The 27115-nt window shown below is 42.9% G+C and overlaps 1 protein-coding gene across 1 annotated transcript in view; it reads left to right on the top strand.

The window, feature by feature from the left end:
* Positions 1-3182: 3182 nt before the first annotated feature.
* The window catches only part of SLC17A6 (solute carrier family 17 member 6), a 67692-nt gene continuing 43759 nt past the window's right edge, over positions 3183-27115 (top strand). Inside the window, exons 1-3 of the mRNA XM_061613138.1 lie at positions 3183-3268; positions 6793-7045; positions 9097-9215. Coding sequence (XP_061469122.1) covers positions 3183-3268; positions 6793-7045; positions 9097-9215 — 458 coding nt within the window. The remainder of the gene's footprint in view (positions 3269-6792; positions 7046-9096; positions 9216-27115) is intronic.

The raw sequence follows: 27115 nt of genomic DNA, 5'->3' as shown, positions 1-27115 counted from the left end.
CACTTGGGCAGCCAAGAATGGGGTGTATCTTGGGCATGTCATGGGCAGGGGTGTAGTCGTCTGGGGTCTTGGAGGGTCTTAGACCCCTTACTTTTTTGGGATCAGGGTCCCAGAAAGGTCCCGATGTTTCCAGCATCCTACGAGCCAATCAGCATGAAAGGGGACTGTGTTAGCCACTCAGAAGAATCTTCTAACATGTTTCCTTGTCCTTTCCTCCTGATTGGAGCCAATCAGAGTGAAAGGAGGTGAGTCAGGCAGCAATAATACTCTGTTCAGTAGCTAAAACTCTTCCCTTTCATGCTGATTGGCTCCTAGGAACGTCTGTTGTTGTGAGAGAAGGCATTAACAAGGACCTCATTCTGGATTCAGCAGCAAAAAGGGGAAAGAGGGGCATGGCTGTGACTATCCTGAGAGGACTCTGCACTTATGAATTTGCCACTACACTACTGATCATGGAGAAGGAACATGCCTATGCAGATTCCTAACCCCTTTCCGTGCATGGGCATACCTACAGCAAGAATCTAAACCAGGACAGAACCTGGTGCAAGTAATTCCCCTCCCATTGACTCCAATGGGAAGAAACAGATCAAAATGAGGAACTATTCATATCTCTCCCCCCCACACACACATCATCATCATCATCTCCTGAGTTGGGAGTGTTTGGATACTGTGGAGCTACCACTGGTGCACTAGAGGTAGCATTCAGAGCTAGAAGATTCCTGGCCATATATAGTAATTGCTTGACCAAAAAACCTGCAGTTGGCATATGACACTTAAAAGAGGCATTACCCCTTCTCTGTCGCTGAGAAGAGAATGCATCTTTTATCATCTTGGCTATTGTAATGTGTTCATGAGTCCATTTTTCTTTAGAATAGTTGTGCTAATAATGCACACATGCATGCAGGTTATTTTTTAAAACAAAAATAAAAATCTTATAATTAATAAATATAGATTTGGGTAATAGCACAAAACCTTAGATAAAAGCTACAGGTAAGTTTGATACAATGATGCATGTTTCCTTTCAGCATTCAGAAATTTATTTGCTTAAAATTGTACATTCTTAACCAATGTAGTGACATGACTCATGATGTTGCATGGTAATGTTGCATGGGTCTGGTGATAAATAAAGACTAACAAAATCATCAACTTAGAAAACCACAATATATAAAGTATTATAGTTTTATTAGCCATATATTTTCTGTTCACATATTAATGTGACGGGGGAGGGGACTGATTGTGAATGACCAATGAAGCAATATACCATAATATTAATTAATGGAAGTGTTAAATATCATTGTCCTTCCACCAGAGGGCATCCTTAGTAAAACATTTTAATCACTGCAACATCAATGTATTTAGAGGACAGCAATAGGGGCACATTTTTATTGAGTAATTGCTTATTGGTACCATATTTATGATATGAATCAAATTATCAAGACCCAGACTCAGAATGTTCACATTTATAGGTATATTCATGCTTTACATAAAGCTATATTAATGCCATCAGAATAAATTAGAACAGAATAGTGTTTTTCAAGAATATGAAATATGTAGGAGGCACTTTTAGAATATAAGAAGTGTCCGTATATCCATCAGATCATCTGTCTCTTTCACCTTCCATCTCACCAACTAAAGGTATCACACTTTTATGGTAGAAAAAGTCAATGATTGGACTATATTTTGAGCACGAGGAGCCAAATCTAAACATTACAGTTGAGCCGTGTTGTTGATGAAGAATATTTAGGATAATAAAGTGGGTCAACTGTGTGTATTAACAAAATACCCACTCATATCAAAGATAGATATGAAACCAGTCCACTGCTAATAAAAGTCATATAATATTATGTCCATATGATAAATATTCAATTGTTTCCTAATCAAAGACAGAAATTACATAATCTGAGATATGGGTTCATTCATCTGTATTATAGTTTTCACTAAAATTTAGATGATCTGCTGGTTTGTTTGCATATATGCACAGTTTAACTGCTTAAAAAGGAATCTTTTTTGGCAGGAAGTGTACAGATAGTTTTGCTATACTGCAGCAAACGCTGCTGAAATGTGCGGTGGTGTTTGCACTGCGCAACTGGGTCAGTCTATGCGTCAGGAAAGGAAGTCAAAGATGGGAATCCAAAAGTTAATTGTCAGCGTCTCGTAAACCCCCGTTTTCTTTGAGTAGTATGCTGGAAAACCTGGAGACGGAGAGACCTTGACTCGGCTCCTCTTTGGTTTCCATGGCATCCGCTCTTCATTGACTTCATTGTAATGAACCCGCCCAATTCCCCTAGAATGTTGATGGTGGAGAAAAGCTTCCGATTGAGCTCTCGGTGGTGCTGAAAACAGCACGGAGCTCTCTCTGCTCATGAGGCGCTGTCTATGGTGCTGAAACCTCCTTCGTAGGCGCCGAGTGAAGAGGAGGTGGACACCTGCCAACTCGCGCGACTTGTGACGCTGTGACCCCTCCAACTCTACTTCCAGAATTGGAGCAACTGGTTGATGTGTTGCACACAAGCAATAAAATGCTAGCTCTGTCCCCGTGTCAGAGTTTGTAACACAACCATCAGGAATTCACCCAAACTGGTGTGAAGTGGGCACTGGGAAGGTTTGTATGCATTCTCTTTTGACGTCCTCGTCGTTTGATGGCCCTGCCTTACCTATCCCAAACATAGGAAAATAATCAGCACCAAACCAGGATTTTATTTACAAATTGGACTTTGAATCAAGGCTGTTCTCTTTTTCAAACTAGCTATGGCATCTCCTGCATCTTTTGCTAGTGGATCCTTCACCTCCAAGAAGACCTTCTAGTTGAGTCTCACAACTTCTGTTCTATTAAGAAATCCGTGGGCTGTATGTAGACACTCAATCGTCTCCTCTTTCTGGCTCTGGCTCTGGCTCTTTTCTCCTCACCCGCAGTCACCCACTTACACAGGTACTCCTCTCTCTCTCTCTCTCTCTCTCTCTCTCTCTCTCTCTCTCTCTCTCTCTCTCTCTCTCTCTCTCTCTCTCTCACACACACACACACACACACACACACACACACACACACACACCTCTTTATCTGGATGTACACCAATAGCCATTTTATGGAGAAAAGTTAGACATGAAACCAATATGAGCCATCATCACTGTTTGTAAGGGTGCTCTAGTCAACCCAGCGCACGCCAGTTAAAACCTCTGCAGGAATGGAGTCGGTAAAACAAAGGATTCTGACCCCTGGCAAGGAGGGGCTGAAAAATTTCGCTGGAAAATCCCTTGGTCAACTCTACAGGTAAGGTACAGATTGTCTTTGGTGGGCAAGCATTTTTAACTATGGGAAGCTTCCTAAGCTGAGACTCCTGACTGCACGTCTGATACAAGGATAATTTCACAGAGGTCTGGCCGAATAAAAATTAAACCTGTGTGTAGTTTTTCTTTGTGTTCTTTGGGTTTTGCTGACTACGTCTTTAACTTCAGTAGGATGGTATCAAAATTCTAACGCTCTTTTGTTTGGAAGTAGGCACCACTGATTTCAGTAGGTTGATTTCCAAACGTCCACAGCCTTAAAAATCGCACTAATGTTTTATTCTTTTATCCTGATCTGTTTATTTGTAACCACATTCAGAGCAATGTTGACAAGGCTTTCTTGTATGGGAGGGAGGACCCATTTGTACTGTATTTTTTCCCCTTCAGTTTACAATGTATTTATTTACAGGAAAGTTTCCATTTTTTCCTGAAGGACGAATTAGCACGATTTTCTATTTGGATTCCCCATTCCCCAGTGTATTCGCCCTTCAGACGAAGAAAAACATGGAGATGCATAAATAATTGATAATCTAATGTATTTTCTCTGGCTATCTAGAACGAACATAGATGGTATCCCATAAGAAAGATATCTAAAATGAAACTTGTGTCCTCCTGTTGAACCATCACTTTATCCTTATACATACATACACTACAAAGGAAAATCTTTTTAAAATTACCTTAGTAAACCTCATTTGTATTCGATTTCAATGGAACGTGAAGACTCAGCAGTCTGTCCTCTGCATGAAACAAAATCCAAAACGAAATTCAGCAGTAGTTCAAATAACAGAATTTTAGAATGAAAAGATAATGTCAAATCAATATTATTTCAACATTCTTTAATTCTTTCTTTAAAAAACAAAACATCAGTGCTTACTACTTCCCCCAATGCACAGTCAGAGTGGCAGGTTAATACCTCCACAGAAAGGTCACCTTTGATTTGAGCAAAACTACTGTTGAGACAAGCAAGCCTTGTTGTGTTATTGAAAAATATTAGGGTACATTTGAGTAACATTTAGAAAACGAGGCTTGTACTGATTTATAAGCCAAAAGGTATGTAGTGATTTTATCGTAGGAGCTGAGTTTATGCCCCCCCAATACACACCATCCCACGCATTTGCAATCATGCTCATTCATGTAAATGTTGCTTTATATAGACTACAGAGGGTTGAGATAGAAACAAAATATAATAAAAGGAAAGTGTTGGTTCCTATTATAATCTACTATTGCTGCTTTATTGCTAAAGAACTTCACAAACCTGTCTTCAACAAGAAAATGGTACGAACTGTACATTTTTTGATAGTTTTAAAAAACCAAATATTGTATTAAAATGGCAAATGAACCCTAGGAATGCTTAATTTCGCACTAGATACATAAATAAGTCTTCGCTGGAAAAGCAGGCTCTAGTTTTCTCTCCGTGGTTTTAGATGAGAGTAACCTCTTTCCCGTTCTATTTCTACAAGCCTTTTCTTCTGTTTTTCTTGCTTTGTTTTCTAAGTATGCAATAGTGAGCTTTGGAAAGGATTTTCTGTATGGTTGCAACGAGGCAATGTAAACATCAACTATTGTGGATTATATTGCTTGGATGAGCCTGGAACCGGCCATTCGATGCTGTGCTGTGTTATGCTATGCAAACTGAGGTCAAGAACAGAATTCCTTTCGAAACTTGATATTCGCAGGTATTACAAGGCACTCTGTCCTTGATCTCAACGCCATAGCGTAGCATCAGATACCCAATTCCATCTCACCCAGGCAATATCAGAGGTACTTCACAATAGTTGATATTTAGTGAAGTTTCATCATGATTTCCAATGGGGGTGGGGAAATAACTTGCACTCCTCTACCGAAAGGAATATGTGAGTAAAACTAAATCCTATACCCACTCATTTTTTAGTAGACATTTATAGGATTGTGCTGTTAGTGAGCTCAACTGGCACCGAATCTAGCTCAAATTCCCGTGCAGATGATCTTGATGCTAAAATCCTGTTCCTGGATAGGATCAGTCTGTCTTTATTGACTTGTATCTGGAAGCAATTAAGGTCACCGCAACACACCTGTTCAAAATTATTAAAGTAAGAGGGAGAATCCCTAGCAGTGGGAGCTCGGGTATACAAACCATCGACAAAATTACATTGTCCAAGTCGTCCTTTCATGAAAAGCAAGCATTTACCTGTGATGGAAAGACCAACGAAAATTAAGGAGGGCACCCAATTGAAGGGCATCACAGGAACGCCAGAAACGGGGGCGTGCATGGGATCCACGAGGATTCAATCCCCGCTGTATTGCCAAAGAATCTTTGAGTGACAATTCAGACCCATCCCTGTTTGCCTTAATAGTGCTAATCAGGGAAGAACTAAAAAAAGAAGTGTTTCTCCATGTAATGACTGCATATTCCCACCCACCCCCTTGACGTGCTTGAAATGCAGTGAAGCCTTGGCTTGAGCCCTCCTTTTCACACCAAGAGAACTGAGCCCATTTCACGTTCTTCGAGGCTTTTCAGACCTCAACGGGCAGGGTGTATGAAAAGGGAAGGCGTTCATGTGCGAGGACATTGGCCGACAGGTGCGGTGCTGAAGTGCAGGACCGAAAAACGTGAGAGGCAGCCATTTTGAGCTCTGGCATAAAACCAGGCACCTGGCCGTCTTGGAGAGAGGCTCTTCCCCTCTCAATATGCCTCACCAGGATGCACACGCTTGCCCACTTCCCCCTGGGGGTTGCCATGTAATTGTAAGTCAGTTACAGCCATCTCTCAAAGGCAAGCCAACGTGTTTAGCTTCCAGGGTCTGCTTCTCCTTGGAAGTAGCCCAACATGGCGTCTCTGCAGTTGCGGGAGGATGTCACGCCTCTGAGCACTTCCTATGCCGTATATTCGCGAAGCCTCTACATGAGGAAGGGGGGGAACATGACCGACACCACTGCAATGGCATCTCCTGGAACTTCTTTGTGATGCATTGCTACCAAGTGCAGAGACTGCAGGGTTGCCAAATCACACCTTCTAGTAGCTCAGATGTGTGATTGTGTGGGCGGTTATTTTTAGGGGTGAGGAACATGCATTCTATGCATGTTCAGAAGAGCCTTGCCCTTTGAACGTTTTAACGCAGGGGGAAAGGGAGAGCATCTGCTTTGCATGTAGAAAGGCCCTGATTCAACCCCGGGCGTCTCTGGGAAGTGCTGGCAGAGCCTCCTGTCTGAAACCCTAGAGAGCTGCTACCAGTCAGTGTAGACAACACTCAGCTAGATGGACCAGTGATATTACATAGGGTAAGGTGGCTTCCTATGCTCCTATATATTCCACTGTGACTTTGCACTGAAAATTGATTTTTAGTCCTGACTCCTGGTTCAGATGAAGCCCTGAATCTACCGGCCACTGCTTTAACCCCCCCCCCCCGTGAATAAATACATAAATAAATAAAAACCCGAAAGGGAATTGAAAATAACCCGCAGAATAATGGCTCCTCCGGTGACTCTTTTTCTTTGAGTCCCTTGACTGAGATCTCCTCTTTGGTTGGACAGAGTCCTAGAAAAGAAGCACAAGACCGGCGACAACATCGAGTTGACAGAAGATGGGAAACCCTTGGACGTGCCCGAGAAGAAAGCGCCCTTCTGCGACTGCACCTGCTTTGGGCTACCGCGGAGATACATCATTGCCATCATGAGCGGCCTGGGCTTCTGCATCTCTTTTGGGATCCGCTGCAACCTGGGAGTAGCCATCGTGGATATGGTCAATAACAGCACTATTCACCGAGGAGGAAAAGTCATTAAAGAGGTGAGAGAGAGAGCGCTTGGGTCAACCCTCTTCCACGGTGCACCATTACGACTTCCAAACGCTCTGCAACCATCCATTTTAAGAGCATAGGCGAGACGACAGAGAGGTGGCCTGTATATTGGCGTCTGGTTTCCATCTTCAGGGCAAGCTTAGCCTTCAATTGGGACAGAACAAGGAGTGATGGATTTATTGATTGATTTAAAACCTCTCTCCCTCACTCTTCCTTACCCCTCCTTTCATCCGCCTTCTTCCTCTATTCATTTCCCATTTCGTTCTTTTTTCTTTCTTTCTTTCCATGTTTCTCTGTTCACAACTTGACCCAATTTTGTTGTCGATGGTAGGAGCGTTGTAACGTACCTAGTGCCTTTTTATACTGCCCTGCTTCCATGGAGCTCGGGACGGCCTATATGGTTCTCTCCACACACCCCACACTTTATATTCACAACAACCCTGTGAAGTAGGTTAGGCTGAAAAAAGAGAAACGAAGTAAATGCCCCAAGATCAGCCAGAGGCTGAGTGGGGCGTTGAACCTGGGTCTCCCAACTCCTAAGTGCACACTCCCCCCGTCCTCTCATACACTTGTCAGAATCAAGCCATTGCTTTTCCGAAGGCAAAGTTCCCCTCAGATCAATGGGGCTCACAGCCCACCTTCGTCTGTGCCCTTTGAAGGAAGTCCCATTGATTTAAATTGAACTTACTTCCAATTAGATGTGGTGAGCAGGACCGCAACCTCAATCGATTTGAAATCCTAGGTTATCCAACTGTGCATGGGGCTGCAAGCAATTTAGGAGCCCCCAGGCCACCTCAGGAGAGTTTCTGCTTCTGCCTGTTTCCTTCTGGCCCAGAGCACGGGTCCGAAGATCAGACTTCAGCCGCTACATGGCAATGAGGCTTGCACTCAGCTCCTCTGGCCAAAATCGATAAGGAACAGGGCAGAGATGGTGTCTCTGGATCCTTAATAGGCCCTTAATAAATATTAATAAATGTTATAAATAATAATTACACGAAGCAGCAAAACGCCGAAAAAAAGGCTGACGAGGTTTTTGTGGTTTACGAACCATCGGGATTAATTCATCTGTTGTTTTGTTCCCAGATTGTCAAATCAGACCCGTATTAAAGTTTAAGAAGAGAAATGGGGGACGGAGGGAATCTTGATTTAGAAAGGGAGGAAAGCCAAGCACGTCTTTCACAAATCCCTAACCTAGGAGAATCGGGGGAAAGTGCAGCTCAGTTTATTGGAAGATAAACGTGCTTCATGGAAATGCACAATCTGGAATGCAAACTGTGGGGGGGCGTTTTCTTCCGCGAAGAAAAGATGAAGAGGTTCGTGTTGAATTGTTTTTGTTTTAAAACAACAACAACAACAACAACACACAGCCCGTAGTCCGCGAGGACACGAAATGCTTCTCAGAGTCACCCTCCCCTCCCCCACCTCGTTCCAGGAAACGTTCAGACTAACAAGGGAGGCAGTCCGCGTCGAGGTGTCTGGTTTCTACCATGAAAGGCATTGCAAGACGGATCTGCGCTCACCACTTGTGTCCGGAAGCTTTTGAACATTAGATTCGGCCTGAGCCAGGCGATTGCCCAGGAGAGAAGTTAGTCCTCATGTGACCCTTTTCTAAATGGAGGGTGACAGGATTAAAAACAAAACAAAACAAGCCACCAATTTGTCGCGACTGGAAATGAGATAATGCCCCCCCCCATATGGTAGTCCGGACTGAAAGTCCAGCAGTCCAGAGTTCTCCTAGTATACTAGTGCTAGGCATTACTATTCCTGAGGGTGATGAAGAGCAATCCCGAACATAGAGGTTGCGAAGAGACCTTAGCAACCCCCTCCCCCTTTTTAAAAGGAGTGGGCTTGGGGTAATTGTTGAATTTGGCCAAGAAGAGGGAAAAGACGTTCCTACGTTGCGGCTGTAATCGACAGGTAATCTCCGCGGACTTCCGCTTAGCGTCAAGCTGTCCGTTTATCACTGCTTTGATCCTGGCTTCTTACAACCCTTCTTCTTTTTCTCCCCCTTCCCTTTCCTTGGCTCGGTCGCTTTCGGAAGAAAGCGAAGTTTAACTGGGATCCGGAAACAGTTGGCATGATCCACGGCTCTTTTTTCTGGGGATATATAATCACGCAGATCCCCGGGGGATATATTTCATCCAGGCTGGCAGCAAACAGGTAATGGCACCCTCATCTCTCTCCTCCACGGGCGAAGTAAGTACACGAGAGTGGGGCTTTTCGGGGGGGGGATACGGCTCGTGTTTCTAAACAGTCAGCCGAAAAGGCGGCCGTAACAAGAGAAGGGACAGAGCCGCGGACCTGTGGTGGGCTCCCAGGCCCTCTTCTCTTCTGCGAGGGCAGCCGTTCGCTGCCGGGCGTCGCTGGTGGAAAGAAACAGCCTCCTCTCTTTGGGAAGCAGCGGCCAACAACCCCGCGTGGCTCCTATGTCAGAGCGGTGCGGCGTGAAACCCTCCCACGGTGCAGCCCGGATCAGCGCACTGCGGAGAAGCGCCCCCAGCATCCACCTGGGCACGTGGGCGGCCGGGAGCGCGCACACTCACAGCCCATAATAGTTTGCCCTGATGGCCAATCTTTGTAGAATGTTTGGGTTAGAGTAACTGGAGAATTCTCTCCTTCGGAGAAAAGGCAGGTCCTTTTGTCGACCCCCACGCTCTCTTTAGAAGGGCTGATGCCTGACTTCCCTGACTTCAACGTGCGGCAAAGCAGCCCAGCAGGTTCCGGGACCCTCCTGCTCCATCTGTTGGGTGGGGCCAGGCCTTCTGCCCCAATGGCCTGCCTTGACGGCACCACCAGACACCATTCCTGGCATTCTCTCGCTTCCTCTGCCCAGGACTTGCTGTCTTTTGCTGCAGGGGTCCAAATGAACGCTCAGATCGGAACAAAATCCACCGCCGATTCTGTGCAAGTTTAGATCCGTGAGACCTACTCTCAAATAAGTGGTCTATTGGATTGCAGCCTGAACACGTTCCTTGGGGCGTCAGTTCTACCTGAAATCACTAGGCTCGATGCTATTCTTTGAAAGTCCGCCGTTTATGTATTATTTATCGTTTCGGCTTATGCTCCGTCTTGCAGTTTCTACACAGAGCGCCCAAGGCGGCTCACAACAATGACGACAACAAAGAGGGAGAAAGTCAAACTACTTCGCAGCCTAGTTAAGATGAAGTCTTTTGATTGCTGAAGTAATGAAAGACGCAACACTGACCTTCATCAAACGCTTAAGCTTAACTAAACTGAAGATCATTCTACCGAAGAATCCAACCACTTTTATTTAGTTATTAAAATTACATCCCGCTCTTCCTTCCAAAGGAGCCCAGGGTGGCACAGTTATAATGCTAATTTTGCATTATTGACATAAATAATCATAATCATAATTACTATTCAGTTAGCAGGTTAACTACTGTACACATATTATATATTAGATTTATATCCCGCCCTTTCTCCCAATAGGAGCCCAGGGCGGCAATATCCCGCGGAGAAAGTAGTCGTAGTCCGGACAGTAATGATTGTTTTTATTAACATTTATTATGATTTTTTTTGTTCCTGGTTTTATTTCTAGATATTATTATTCGGACCTTAAGATATCATTCAAATATGAAAGCCAGGTAAATTGGCTCTAAACTAGTGTGTAAATCGTCTTTTCTGAAAGAGGGAATGCTTGTTTGTTTGTTTACCCCACGGTTCGAAACTATTTCATCTGTGCTGTTGGGCTCTCTGCTTTTATGGGCTACTTAGAGTGGAGACAGTCCATTATTTTGCCCAGGTTATACCCGTAGGGGTTTGTGAAAGTCATCGATGCAGAGTTGAAAACGTTATTATTAATTATCCTCCCCCCCCCTTTAAAAACACACACACACACAAAGACTCTATGCCTCTCTCAGATTAAAGGTGGCGGCATTATTAATGGACACGAATGGGAGCTGCATGAGGCGCCTTCTGTATGAAACCAGCGAGAAAAGGGGGAAAGTGGTTTCCAAGAGCTTTGGACGATGAAAGGGAAGCGCAGATGGCGCGGGGTCTTAAGGCTTCGTTTCTATGGCGTCTGCCAAGCAGGCTTCAGGCACCCCCGGGGGCGAGTCTACCTGTTAATTAGACCCTCCGAGCATTCCGGGCGCAGGAGGCGCGCAGAGCCACCCCGCTCCTTGCGGCCGACTCCCGGTTAGGAGACGGGTAAGGAAGGGGTCCTAGCGCCGCTCGCTCGGTGCCAAGGGAAGCTCGAGGCGCTGGAGCCGAGAGTCAGGCTCGGCCTAGACGGCTCGAGGACTGGATGCTCGTGAGAACGAACAGTCTCCTCGCCTAGCCTCTGGAGAGCCGAGAGCTCTATTAAAGAAGATGCCACCAACCAACCTGCCAATTGCAGACCTGCTGATCGCACCGCCTGCTCAGTTTCCCCTGAGGGTGTAGACCAAGAATGTTAGTTCTAAAAACCAAACACCCCCAACCCTCAGTCCGAAGTCCTTAATGAAGAAAACGATATTTACACCAGTAGTGTAGTGGCAAATTCAGAAGTGCAGGGCCCTTTCATAATAGCCACAGCCATGCCCCTCCTTCCCCTTTTTGCTGCTGTGTGGAGAATAGGGTCCTTGTTAATACCTTCTCCCACCACAACAGACGTCCCTAGGAGCCAATCAGCATGAAAGAAGAGAGTGTTGGCTACTGAAAAGAGATTGTCTCCAATCAGGAGGAAAGAACAAGGCAGCATGTTAGAAGACTCTTCTGAGTGGCTAACACACTCCCCGTTCATGCTGATTGGCTCGTAGGATGCTGGAAATATAGGGACCCTTCCGGGACCTGATCCCAAAAAAGTAAGGGGTCTTAGACCCCCGAGACCTCAGACCACTACACCTCTGATTTGTATGAACATACTTCCCCCCTCAAGTGCTTCTATGAGCTTCCATTTCACACCAGCCTAATTCTTTGAGGGGGTGGTATGTCAAAGCCATAGCTATTTCTTTTCTTGGCCAAATCTAGATTTCAACCGGTCCTTTGTCTTGAGTATAACAAAGCAGGAATTTAATCGCCAATTCTGTCATCGCTCTCCCCCCTCCCCGCACAAAAACATCAACAAACTACAGTTCCCAGGATTCTTTGGGAGAAGGCATGTTAGAGTGCTTCAAACGTATGGTGTGGAAGTTTACCGGCACTAACAGAAAAAGTGGTAACTCAGCTATAGCGTGACTTTCCCGAGGGAAGGGGGAGAAAGCGGCGGCAGTAGAGGGAAAGCGGGGGAAAGTCCTGAAAGAAGGGGAAAGTTAGGCAGCTTGTCTTCCGTGGACATCATCAACGCGAATGTCTCCGTTTGCAGCCTAAGGTGGGTTCTTCTCCAAGTCGGAGAGCATCATCACCTGATCCAGGAACTGCACTGGTTTAAGGCTGGGATCCTACCTCCAGTTATCTGGGAGGAAGTCCCATTGTAGTCAGTGGACCTTTCTTCTGAGCAGACATGTACAGGATTGTGCTAGTAGACATGCCCATAAATGGGCAGGTGGGGGGGGAGGAACTCCAAAGAGGAAAAAATGCACCTTTAATTCATCCAGACTAAAAACTCAGTTAAACCGGAATACACAGATTTTGAAAGGCAGCAGCATCTCATGCATATTGACTTGGGCTCCCTTTAGGAGGGATATAAATTTAACAAACAAACAAATAAGTTTGAATCTAATTACCTGCGCAGAGGAGTAGGGTTGTAGCTTCAGTCTTGGAAGGAATTCTTTCCAGCCAAAATAATATGCGGTTGGTCTAGCTGGTGTATCCTTCCAGACCTAGCAGCCGGGCTCCACTCACCAACTCTGAATCCTCACCATCCTTTAAGAAAGATTTTGTCTTCAAGATGGGCTACCACCCTATTGTCAGGATGACAGGCTGCAAGGCCAACTCGAAAAAATTTAGCTGACTCTGTCTTAGGGAAAATTAATGTTGCTGCCCCCTCTCTGGGGGATTTGCATTTCATCTTGGAGGTATCTCCTCTTCAGAGGGATTGTAGCTCAGTGGTAGAGCACATGCTCTGTATTAGTGGGTCCCAGCAGTGGCGGCTGGTGGTTCCATGTCAGTGGAATCCACTCCAGGTTTTAGTCCGAACTTTCAACTGTCCAAGGTGTGACCTTTCAAGGACTAGTTTCAAGGCAAGTTCAGACCAAAACCCCTGGCAGATTCCACTGCCTCACTGACATGGAAACACCAGCCATCCCTGGCTCCCAGGTTCCATCTCTTGCCTCATCAGTCAAAAATGTTGGAATATGTGGTTCAACTTGAACTGGTGGGTTGAGGCTGCATGGGGGTAGATAGAGAGGAGACCTCCTGATTGCTAGGCTATGCCTATCCTTTGATCTCCTGCTGACCCTTCCTGTTAGACTGATATTCTCAGGATGTTGACCACATCTTCTGGCTTCTTCGTTCTCTTGAGAGGAAGAGCAGGCATCTTCTCTTTGTCTGTCTCTCTCCTCCCACCATGAGGGCAAACACTAGGCCTAGTGTTTGCATCTCCAACTTAGCTAGTTAGCTAGATATAGAACTCTTTCCTATCAAGTATGTACTTCCAGAATAAAGTAGTAGTTTCTTATTTTAAAGCTTAAAGTCTCAGTCTGACTAATTCCAGGGAAGGTGTAATCTTTACCAAAGATTCAAACACACAAAGCTCACTCAGATGCTCAAGTGCCTAATTTTGCTACTCTGCAACAAAAAGGACGTGCAACTACTAGCAGCAGACCTCTGCCTAAAAGCCTGGAGAGTAAACCAACTTTGTGTTGGCAGTGTTGTCAAGTTTTGATCTCCTTTCTTTGGGGCAACAGCAACTTCTGTTTTGTTCTTTTGTTGTAGCTCCAGAAGGGAGATAGAGCTAGGATCCTCCAGATGGATAGGCTTGTTTACCTTTACCTGTGATGCTCTGACTGACTTCCTTCTGTCGCTAGACTGTTACATCTTTAGGGAAGCTTACCTGCCCCTTCTCCTTCCGCCCTTTCCACTCCTTTGTTCTCTGGCTGTCCGGGAGACAGGAGACATTCCTTTGTCTCTGCTCTCTCCAAGCACTGGGCTAACTCCCGCACCTGGGCGTTACATCTCCAACTTAGTTAGTTAGAACTAGGTTTGCCTTTCTATCTATGTATTTCTATAAATAAAGTAGATTTTCTTATTTTACTAAGTCTCAAGTCTCAGTGATGCTGATGCAGGGTAAAAGCCTGCTTTCTTAGGTTAACGCACGCACACGCTGGCGCACTCGCATTTCAACATCTGCTGTTACTCTGCTGCTGTTGTGTTGCTTAAACGAAATTAAGCACACAAATTACACATAGAGCAACACTTTGGCCAACCTCATGCGCTCCAGATGTTTTCGACTACCGCTCCCATCAGGCCCAGACAGCAGGTCCTCTGGCTGGGGCTGATGGGAGCTGTAGTTGAAAACAACTGGAGGGCACTGTGTCGAGGAGGGCCGGAGCAGACAGCCCTGCGCCAGACAGACAAATAATATCACCTTCTCCATCCATTCCCATGAGTCCGCCAGTTGCAGGACCTTAGAATGGAAGGGCTGCTATTGAGAACCCAATTGCGCTGGGGAGGGGACGGGAGAGGAGGGATGCGATCCTCCCACACAATCGAATCATTCTGTTTCCTCCTTAAGCCTTTTTCTGCTTCACGCTGGTCTGGAGCGAGGGAAAGGGCCTGCAGCTGGGAAAATCAACGGGGTGATCCTGCTCCAAATTCTCATCAAGGAGATGCAGGATGTCTTCTCTGGAGGATGCCCTCCAGATGTTTCTACTGCCACGCCCATCAGCTTCAGCCAGCTTTGCCAGTCTTCGGGGATGATGGGAGCTGTCGCCCACAATACCTGCAGGACAGCACGTTGGCTGTCCATGCAACAGAATGGCGTTGGACTGAACAAGGAACGTTGTGGGTAAATCTAAAGGAAGCTGGGGAGGAGGAGCGAGGGCAACGCGTTTCCAACCCCTGCGTGCGCTTCACAAGACAACACTGTAGAAGGGAGCCGGGCGCCTTGCAAGACGTCTAAATTGGGCGGAGAGAAGCGAGGCAGGTTGAAGCAAACCGCGGAGAGGAGCTCGGAGGGGAGAGAGCGGCATGTGGAGGGTGATTGGGCATTTGTTGCTGGCAAGGAATTGCTGGTCTTGTAAGGGCTCGCTTGTCTCGACATCAGCAATCGGGTATTAACTAAGCCCTTATTGCAGCCATTTTCGTATAATGCCATGTATTTTACACAATACAAAGGGGCAATGAAAGCCCCAGTTAACACACATTCAGGTGCCCACCAGAGAGCTCTTCTTACAAGTCCATTCAGCCTCGGGTTAAATAGAAAATTACGATTACGTTTTTACTTAACTAACATCTTATTAGCTAAACTTTTAAAGTCGCCCACGACGGTCTTCCCTGGTGCTGTTTTTGTTTTTGCCTCATTGCCTTTGTATATTTTTTGCCAGCGAAAGTCATCACAGTTGTGCCCATTTCTCTCTCAGGTCTGTTTTTAAGCTGTGCGATCAACGGAAAGTGTATTCGTTTTGTTTTGTGTTATTAATTAGGAGCAGGGTGTGATCTCTTCACAAATTATAGTATACCCGGACAGTTTGTAAGGAATGCAATATTTTAATCCAACGTCTTCTCAGATCTCGTTAACTTGTGTTAGCAGCACCATCAATCAGCCAATTCATTCAAGGATTTCTTCGCTGATTAACTGTCTTGTTTTTTAAACACTGCGATCAATACATGAATTGATTGATGTGGGTAGGATTAGAAACCTGGTGATAGTTTTAGGGGTTTAAAAGACTACAACAGGTTTAATTTGATGAAAAAAACTGAGAAAAACATCTGAAATCTACAATCAAAATCTAAACATTCTATAAATAAAAAAGCAAGAAATACACCAATGTTGTTTGTCCCCCATTGTCAAGGATGAACACTTTATTACAAGGGACAGGCTCTAATTAAAGCCTGATTAAAAATCCAAACATTAATCTATGGTTAATTAATAAAATCAGTTAAACCAATTTAAATCAATGACACCATTAATGAGATGTTGTCATGCACACAGAACCAAAAGTGCTATTATGAATCGCCTTTAGTGAAAGGAAGCATGTCTTGTAGTGATGGTAAGGAAATTCAGATAATATATATGTGGGTGTGGTGGCACTAAAATGACTAAACATAGTAATAATGATATTGTAGCAATGGACACATAAAGTGTGTTAATTAAATTTCAAATATTGACAAGATAGTGGTTTTTAAGACATTCCTCAAAGCTAGTCACAATGGCCCTAATTTTTATATAAATGTCATACATACACAGACTCCCTTCTCATATGTATGCCCCTATTTGATTGAGAGGGAGAAAATCGGCATGTAGAAACATAAGGACATAATAAGAGCTGTGCTGGATCCGGCCAAGCACCCGTCTAGGCCAGCATTCTGTTTTCAGTGGTCAACCCCAAGCCCATGGAAAGCCTGTAAGCAGAACCCGAGCACAACATCACTCTTCCCACCTGTGATTCCCAGCAACTTGGTGTTCTGTGGACATAGAACATAGCCACTGTGGATAGTAGCCATTGGGTTTTCCCCATATGAATTTGTGTGAGAATCTGCTCCATACTATGAAATACTTGGGAAAGCATTTATGGTTGGGAGAACATGGGAGCTCTGCAGCAAACCATTGCATTGGGAGATGTGACATGAAATCATTACAGATACTCTTTCACATTCTTCATCTGTGAATGTTGAAAGTGAAGAGAACCATTATCACTCTGAATGTATACCAATGAAAGCCTCACATTAAAAATGCAATGGAAAACATAAAACCCAATTGGTGTGAATGTAACCTATAGCTATGATTCACAGTCCTACACCATCAGCTGTACTTGGATTCAAGCTGGTCTGATTTCACAGATGCCAGCAAGATCACTCACAACCCCAGTTTTAAAAAACGCCACAGATGTCATTAAAATTTGGTGTGATAATGTAAGGCAATGATCCCAAACATTTGACATAGCTTCCACTGAAATATATGTCATTTATTCCTTCCACTTAATACTTGAGGTCAAGCTAAAAACCTTTACGTTCTAATTTCCCAGCTGTGCTGGATTGTGGATTGAAACACAAGAGGCAACGAAAAGCATAGATCTTTGCTGTGCAAGTACACATTTCTATAGGTTAACAGGTTATTTAATTATAGAAATATTTTGTAGGTGGCTACAATTTGAAGAAGAATGTGAGAACACCTGTGTCATATGCCTTGTATTTCTTACCTGAAGATAGGCAAATAGTGAGACTGGGGAGAGATTGTATGGAAACAGTGTGTCAATCCAATTCAGGGCACACATTTCTGTCCTGTCTCAGCTAAATTATCTGTTAGAACAGGCTAAACAGCTTCCGAACGGTTTCCCCAGTTGTGGGCCTTCTAGGCTAGTTCCTATGCATAGCATCATAGTTTCCATCTTCTTAAACTGTACTAAAATGGTAGATCCCATGCATAGCATAATTCTGATTGCACATGCACAAGAACATTCATAGACATTGTTCAGGCTTTGGCACAAACTGGAACCCTGCCCCATTCCTTTAGATGACTCCACCCTAAAAACAAAGGAAATAATCTTATAATGATTTAGACCACTAATCCATCAAGCTCAGGGTTGCCTAACCTTGATTGGCTGGGGTTTCAGACAGGGAACTTCCCAGGTGCACTTTTGCATGGGAACTTTTGCATGCAAATAAATGTGCTCAAACACTGAAGTACAGACTGCAGGCAAGCACTAATCCATTATATATATTTTGAAACCTTTGAAGATGTTTCTAGGAGCTGGGTAATCTATGAAACTAGGCAGAATTCACAAGAGAATATGACAAGCTAAAAAATAAATCCACAGCAGGTTCTTTACTGGCAGTATTTCCAAATCTGGTTGGAATCTTGCATGAGTTGGAATGTACTAGCAATTCTGTAATGAATTAAACATTTTACCTGGGAATAAATTCCATAACTTTCAAGAAGTAAGTTCCTGTTGCACTATGTTAATAGGGCTCACTTCAAAGTATATATGCTTCAGATGGAAGCACAAGATTGCAGAATGCTTAAGTTGTGAGAGTCTGTAAATGTGCCTTATACTTCCAATACAGTTGGAGTTGAACTATGAGACATTACCTTATCTTAACCTAGTGATCCCAAGCTTAAACACTTTTATTGAAATAGGATTGCTTTTGGTATACTGTATATGTAAAATTTTCATCCTAAATCTTGTACTTTGAAGCATAGTCCATAACTAATGGATCTTATTTCTAAGAAAGATGTTCTTAGAAATAAGGAGTAGACTCAGTTCTGAGTGGTACTAAATGCATCTATGTATTTATTTTAAAATTTATTTTAAAATCCATCTTTTGATGATTGTTCACAAGATAGTTATACACAGAAAGTAAAAGATCAGGTCATGACTATAGGTGCCAAAAGATAAGGCTTTTGTGTAGCACACAGCTTGAACAAAACAACATCTCCCTATTTAGCATCTAAAAATGGAACTGGATTTCCTTAGCCTTGTTATTCTAGAGATATCTCTTCTCTCTTGAGGTGCAAAGAGATCTGCCATTGGAGGAACATAATTGTGATATCATAATGTATGCTCTAAGGGCAGAAAATAAGAACAAAAGGGTGTTCACTGTTTAGTCACGAAGGTTTAATTTAGTACAGTGACTCCTTTCCTTTCAGGGAAATTCTCACTGAAACATTAGAAGCCTGGAATCAACTTTCCATTGATTAAATGTTAACAGATCTGTAGCACAGGGCTTGACTTCATTTTCTATGGATCTTACTGGCTGTCATTTGCTTCATATGTACGCGAGATCTTTGCTTCAAAGCATACAAATCCTGGAAATGTTGTAGGACTCAGCCAGTCTAACCATCTGTCTTCTAAATATATTAAGCTTGGGTGGAATCACCAGCTTCTCTACAATGGTACAATGTAGAAATCCTTAGCAGGAAATATGGCAGCATGGGTGTGATGATATGGACAGAGATGTATTCCCACAGCGAGGAAACATGACTACAACCTCCCCCCCAAAACACCATACTACCAAGTCAACCCAGTTTTCATGGCAAAAATCCTCAAGCATTTAGATTCACATGTATTTGCAAACAAGCAGCACTACATAGGCTGGAAGCTTCCATCCTGTGAAGTGCTGCCTTAGGAAGCAGGCAGGAAGAAGGAGGCAGGAGGCAGGACAGAGAGGCTGGGTGGGAAAGCTTCACCATCCTCCAACCATATATTTTAATTAGTGATTTAAAGACCCTAATTAAACATTACCCCCTCAGATGATCTGGGACTGGATAGGGCTTGGGTGGGTGGCCCCCAGGGCAATGCAAGGCAGGTCTGCCTGACTTGGGGGCCCTGGATGAGGGCCACGGGGCAGACTGGGGAGTCTGCACAGCCCTAATAAGAATGTGTTTCCCTGGACCAGTGACCCATCAAGCCCAGGGAAAGGTAACATACCAAGGTCTACCCTGCTTTCTTTCACTACACGTGAATCTCAGCCTTTCTCTAAGGATCTCAAAATATATGGCATTGTCTCACCACAAGCCCATATGTTCAATTAGGCTTAGACAGTGATTTATCCAAGACCACACACAGTGAGCTTTGAGACTAAATGGCATTTCAACCCATTTCCACCGTCCAAGTATAGCAGTGCAATCCAATACATTGTCTACTCAGAAGTAAGCTCCATTGGGTTCAATGCTGCCCTGGGATCCTGCTGGGTGGAAGGGCAGGATAGAAATTAAATAATAAAATAAATAAATAATAAATAAAATGGGACGTACTCCCAGGTAAGTGTGTATTGGATTGCAGCCTAAGTCTAAAATGTCATTCATACACCAGACTAGTTTGCACCTCCTGTGGGTTTCAGAGACTTGATGCCCTCCTCCAAGTAGATTATGAGCTTGAGCAGACCAGTGGCCTTGTAACTTTTGCTGACTCTGAACATCTCTGGATAGGGACCAGTGTTCTTAGGGATGGGGTATTAGAAAATATTATATTAAAAATATTAGAGCTGAAACTTTAAGAAGATTATCAGATTAACATAAAAACATTTTGATCTAATAACAATATGCTCCCAGTTAGTCAGTCGGGAGTTACTTTAAAAACACAAGCATGCAGGAGGTCAAAACTATTTCTCATGTTGATTTTACCCTATCGAAGTAAGAAAAAAACTGAGCTATTGTAACATGAACTTTGCCTTATTTTGCATCTGTAGTTGTGCCTGAACATGAATTGACATTGTAAGGGAGAATAGCAATGAACCAACTGGAAGATGTGGACATGAAGGCTTAAATGTGCATATAAGTATGGACACATTTAAGCAACTGCAAGATGTACACATAAGAACCAGGTCAGATGACATGACTGTGGATAAGGGCATGCAGCCAAAAATAGCCAACTGTTTGTGGAGACTGATGTTTTTCCTACTATAATAGTTGGATGTGCTACTTATCAAGTGAACTACAGTCATCTGGCTGTGACTCTCCTAGAGATGTGAAGGCCCAGCCCAGAAAAAGAACTAGAAAAAAAGGGGGAGGGAACAAGGTTTTCTTGCATCTCCGAATTTCCCCCAATTTTTCAGGAAAAAAGAGGGAAAATGGGGGGGGGCAGGAAAAAAATCCCCATGGGTTTTCCCCTGAATTTTTCCATTCCCCCCCCCACGAGGGCTTCACATCTCTACACTCTCCAGGCTTCCTCTCTATGTTCCCAATGGACATGGGGGAGAATATCGGAATTCACAATGTGACGGCCCCAATGCATATAGCAAATAACAGCATAAGCAAATCAGTAACTGTGATGAGGTTGTGTCTGGCAGCATCGTCTTGGCAAACATAATACGTGTTCTGACTCTTTTTCTGTAACTGGGCAATTGCAAGTCTAAAAAACCTGTCCACTGCATACAGAGAGGGCTCTTCTACCACAGCAAACTTGGGGTACGGCCATAGGTCAGTGGTAGGGCATCTGCTTTGCTTGCGGAAGATCCCAGGTTCAATCCCCCACTTGTCCAGGTACAGCTCGGAGAGAACCCAGTCTGGAACCCTGGAGAACAGCTGCCAGTGTAGGCAGTATAGAGCTAGATGAACCAATGGCCTGACTCAGTATTAGGCAGGTTCCTATGTTCCTAAAATAGATTGTTGCTTTTTCCAAAGCATGATGACTTGGAACAAGCTATAAATTGAAAGAGCAAGAAGACAAATAATATACATTTAAATATCCCTTCATCCACTTAATCTCAAATAGGAAGATTTTACGCTGTTTCTGAAATGTGGTCAGAAGAATAGTCCTCTAGTTAACCTCCCGGAAAAGAAAGTTCCATAAATGGGGATCACAAGTATCAATGTATCCTGGATGTTTAGACTTGATGGTCAGATGGCATTATTCACAGGAGCCTCTTGTTTGATTCCACAGATTGCAGTGGGCCATAGAGAATCTTCAAGCAATCTAAGTTTGCTGGATTCTTTACTGCAAGGTGACTGAAAAAGCAACTGCATCAAACAAAGTGGCTGTCTGGGGAAAAATAGATTAACCAGATTCTCTATGGGAAGCCAGATTCTGTAATTCAGAATGATCATGGTCACACAGTAAACAAGCATCCTTGAGTTATTTTCCCTTGGGCTTAGATTTGTGACAGCAGAATTCAAGGGAACTTAATTTATTTTTCCAGTCTAGTGGGTGATAATGAGTCCTATTAAAACTTGATTCCCTGTTAAAATAGAATAGTCGTATGTGTATAACTGGAAGTAAAGAATGCTTCATCACCATGGAAAAATACGAAGTATGGATTGTTGTACTATTAACTCCTGCTGCTGCTGTTGCTGCTACTATCACGTGAGCATATATTATTTTGATTCACACAGTGCTGATTTATAGCATTCTAAAACACACAAAAAAAGACTTTGTGTATATTGTAGATGCACACTGTGACTTGGATACTGAGTAGAATTCCACTCAGGGTACACTCCCACTGGCAGAAAAGAGGGAGGGTATTGCTGTGTCTCTCCCTCTGTGCCCCTGAAAATCTGCTTGGAAGTGTTGGGGAATTTTGGGGGCAGCATGGGGATGGCACAGGGACTGCAGGATGAATGGGCAGTCAGCAAAAATCAGTTTCCCTCCTCCTCTCACCAGCAGGACCCTCTGTTGGACCGGAGTCCCTATGGTGAATAGAAGGAGCTCTTCTGTTCATGGAAGGACATCACAGGAACCGAGTCAAAATTTGTTTAAAATAATATGCATTATGCTTTTCCATATATATATTTCAAAGGAGCTAACAACAAAATAAAATGCATGAAATTCAAATACGAAAATATCTAAAAACATCAAGGTGTAGTGGTTAGAATGTCAGATTAGGACTGAAGAGTATCAGGTTCAAATTCCTCACAGCCATGAAACTCACTGATTGACCTTGGGCAGTCACTGCGTCTCAACATTACATACCTTATAGGCAAGTTTACCAGTTCTCCAGTTTTCACCCAGAGACTCTGGATGTTTGGGGTCCCCTCTGGGTCTCCGGGTGAGTCACCTTATTCTCCAGACTCTCAGCTTTCAATAAGATAAACTTCAAGTTTCTAGATTGTCTGGTTCAAGAGATATACACCAAAATGTCAGCCACCCTCCCTACAACTTTTCTTAAGTGAGCTGATAGCTAGCTGCTCTAACCCCACCCTTTCAGGTTTGTAACCAATAAGTAAAGTCAGAGTTGTGATTGACAAGGGATTTGTTGACCTCCAGACAGTAGCTAGACCCTGTTGCAAGGCCAGAAAACTGTTTTTTCCTCTTTATCTGAAAATCTCATATATTGAGTGAGTATATAGCTTTCAGTCTTTTTCTCTCTTGTGTCCAGGAGTCAAACAAGTTTAAATTTTCCTGGGCTGTTGAAGAGGGCGGTGTTTTGAAAACCTTCCCAACATGAAGCTTTAATCCAATACTCGTTTTTCTGGGAGTAAAGCTGCAACGCTAATCCCACACTTACTTTTGAGTGGACATGGTTAGGACTGTGCTGTAAATTAATGGGACTTTTGAGTAAACATAGCAAATAATTGTGTTTGTGCTGTAAATCTTTCTCTTCCTCTCCAATCCTATTTTTAAAGCAATCAGGTAGGGCTTACTTAGGTATTACTGCTTTCATTATGTAGGAAACTAATAATGATTTTATTTTATTTTTTTTAAAAAATGTTCTGCAATGACCAACTGGTTTTAACAATAAACTATTATATGGGATGTATGTATTTTTACATCTTGTGTGTGTGTGCACGCGCATGTGTGTGCACAGTCTTTCCAACAACCCTGTGAGGTAGGGTTGCTGACTGGAAACCAAGGCAGCTCATTATAAGATAAATCCATTTAAAATGCAATAACCATAAAAACAAGTATAAACAGTTGCAAAATAGGTTAAAGTGGCATGATTCTGAATTTTGGGTTGGGTGAATGAAGTTCCTTATCACTTGAGGTTGCAGTTTTGTGCACGCTTCCCTGTTTGAGTAAGCCCTATGGAATTCATTGGGACTTGCATCTGAGTAAACAAACAGGATTGCACTATAAATATCTTTACAGCTTGTGTAAATAATAAACATATTTGACAGTCATGCTTATATAAATATTTATTCATACTATGTCCCAATAACTATCTAATTTCACACTATGGTTGTACATCATTATTTCCTTTATGTTCTTCCTTGGGCTGGTCATGGTTCCCCTCTGTTGTTTTCATCCTGAGGTGAGTAGCCCATGGTCACCCAGCAAACTTTATAGTTCATTTTAAAAAATTAATTAAAAGGATTTACATGCAGGCACAGTTTATTAAGTAGATCCACACAATACTTTTAAAGCACATTCAACTCTCATTTAAAGCGTATGACTTCCCCTAAAGAATCTGGGGAAGTGTAGTTTCCCCCTCAGTTACAGTTCCCAACACCCTTAACAAACTACAGTTCCCATGATTCTGTGGTGGGATTAATGTGCTTCAAATGAATGGTGTGGATATGCCCTAGATACGCTGTGCATTAATTAGTGGATTAAAACAACAATTTTAAAAGATACCTTTTTAAACAGGGGAAGGGTTGTAGCTCAATGGTAGAGCATATACTTTGCATGGAAAGGTCCAAAATTCAATTTCTGGAAAAGACTATTGCCTGGAATCCTGGAGTGCCAATGCTAGTCCATGTCATCAGTATTGAGCTAGATAGTACCAAATGGCCTGAATTGGTATAAGACAGATTTCTTCATTCCTAAAAGTGGAAAGAGACCCAAGGGCCACAGTGACTCCAAAATTTATTTATGTATTTTATTTGCAACATTTATATACCACTTTATTGGAAAAAAATCTCAAAGTGGTTTACAAAAAGAATTAAAACAATAAAATTATTGGCAAAAACAGTTAGACAGTTGTTTAAAATATTCAAAATAATAAAACCAACAATGAGTTAAAAACAGATAAAAACACAATAGTTTCTATATGTGTGCCTAAACAAAAATGTTTTTAGCAGGTGCTGAAAAGTGTACACTGAAGGTGTTTGCCTAACGTCAGTAGGCAGGGAGTTCCAAAGTGTAGATGCTGCCACATTAAAGGACTGATTTCTTACAAGAGCAAAAGAAATACTATGTGGCACCCATAACATGGCAAGCACACCTTGAACTTGGCCTGGTAGCAAATCAGCAATCGGTGCAGATTTCTGAGCAGAGATATTATATGCTGATAGGGTCTCACTCATGTCAGCAATCGTGCTGCAGCATTCTGCATTACCTGTAGCCCCCGGGTCAGATTGTGCTGCATGGGGATTTTTGTGACCTTGGCTGACTGGCTGCCAGGATTTTTTTAGTTTTGGTTTTTGGTTAGGAATCCTGACTGGTTGTGGGATGCTGCGTTTTCTGCCTTACTCATAGGAATCTTATTTTGGTTGGCATGGTATTGCATTTAGGAAATCATCACTGTCTTTCTTTTTCTATTTGCATTTCATTTACCTTTAACCTCACTCCCTTACATCCATAGAAGCAACAACCGTGGTTCCATGCACTCAGCTCAACCCCCTTAAACCCACTGATGATGCACCTTGTTGGTTGCTTGACCGTTTGTTTGTTGCCCGATGGCGGTAAAGAGAATTCACATACTGGGAAGTGTGGCTGCAATTGTTGTTGTTCCCAAGCTGCTGCCTGTGAAGGTAGACCAAACCATGTGTGTTTTCTCCCTGTCACTCACTGGAATTGTGTTGGCTGTCAAAGTGAGTTTATAGCAGCCCACGGGGTGGACAGAAAAGGGCAGAGAATGTTCTTACTCATTTCTCAGACCTCTTTCTGAAGTGAAGGGTCAAATCTGCAAAGAAGTTTGGAGCAGCCATGTTAAAAGGTAGGGGCAGGGCATTCCAGGCAGGGGGTTGCCAACCCTGCTTGGATAGGCATATATTTGCAGAGGATCCCTAGTCAAGCTTTACCAACAGCACAATCCAAGTTATATCTGTTGTTGTTGTTATGTGCCTTCAGTTCAATCACGACTTATGGCGACCCTATGAATCCCATGACCTCCAATAGCATCCCTTATAAACCACCCTGTTCAGACGTTGTAAGTTCAGGTCTGTGGCTTTTTTGTGTGGAATCAATCCATCTTTTGTTTGGCCTTCCTCTTTTTCTACTCCCTTCTGTTAAGTCCTATTGAGTTCTATGAGGCTTAGTCCCTTAGTACATGTGTTTAGAATTGCAGCCTTCAGGGGCATCGATCTTTACTCCTGAGTGCTCCCATCTAATATCTCCACAACACTAGGCTCCTTTCTTCCTACCATGGCCTTCAGGTGACTGGCCTGACCTGAGGGCACTTAAACCCTTTCTGCCAGAAGCAAGTAGGCTAGACAAGTGTTCCCTACCCAGCCTCCATCTTTTAGCTAAGATTTCTATCTTAATTTAGAATCAGAGAAAAGTTTTTGTTTGAATTGTATGCTCTAAGCAATTGTGGTTGATGCTTAATGTATCTCACATTTTGGGATGCTTCTGACCTGGCAACCCTACTTATTGGCCCACTGTGAGGATTACATGGGAGAGGGAGCAATGTATGCCACCTTGAGCTGGGCTAATAATAATAAAATAAAGCTTTAAAGAGTCTGATAATTAAAATGTCTGATAATTAAAACTATAGCTAGAATTTTGTGAATTGTCTATCATTAGATTTTAACCTAGAAAAATCATGATGTTCTAATTAGTTTCATCACACACTTTCAGCAATGCAAGCATTAGAGAAGACTCATATCCTGTGATTTCGTGTAATTCTGAAATTAACACCTTATTAAAAACTGATGTTATCAGACCATTTGTTGTTGTTATGTGCCTTCAAGCTGATCACGACTTATGATGACCCTATAAATCAGCAACCTACAATACCATCTGTTATAAACCACCCTGTTCAGATCTTGTAAGTAAGGTCAGATCTGTGGCTTCCTTCACAGAACCAATCCATCTGTTGTTTGGCCTTCCTCTTTTTCTACTCCCTTCTGTTTTTCTCAGCATCACTGTCTTTTCTAGTGAGTCATGTCTTCTCATTATATGCCCAAAGTATGATAACCTCAGTTTCATCATTTTAGCTTCTAGTGACAGTTCTGGTTTAATTTGTTCTAACACCGAATTATTTGTTCTTTCCACGGTCTATGGTAGGCGCAAATCTGTCCTCCAATACCACATTTTGAATGAGTTGATTTTTCTCTTATCCACTTTTTTCACTGTCCAACTTTCACATCCATACATAGAGATCAGGAATACCATGGTCTGACTGTAGTGTTCAGTGATACATGTATGCATTTGAGGACCTTTTCTAGTTCTCTCATAGCTGCCCTCCCCAGTCCTAGCCGCCTTCTGATTTCTTTTTTTTTTTTTTTTTTTCAATAATTTTTATTCAGATTTTCATAAAACATACAAGACAAAATCATAAAACATTCAAAGACAAAAAACAAAATCAAAAATAGTTAAACAAAAAGAAAAAAAGAAAAAAAAAACAAAAATAAAAAATAAAGAGTAAAATATTGACTTCCCATTTGTCAAAGATCAAATCAGTTATAAGTCTATAATATA

The sequence above is a fragment of the Rhineura floridana genome, chromosome 2, assembly GCF_030035675.1.
Source record: "Rhineura floridana isolate rRhiFlo1 chromosome 2, rRhiFlo1.hap2, whole genome shotgun sequence".
NCBI lineage: Eukaryota > Metazoa > Chordata > Lepidosauria > Squamata > Rhineuridae > Rhineura > Rhineura floridana.
This window is presented reverse-complemented; position numbering and strand designations above follow the sequence as displayed.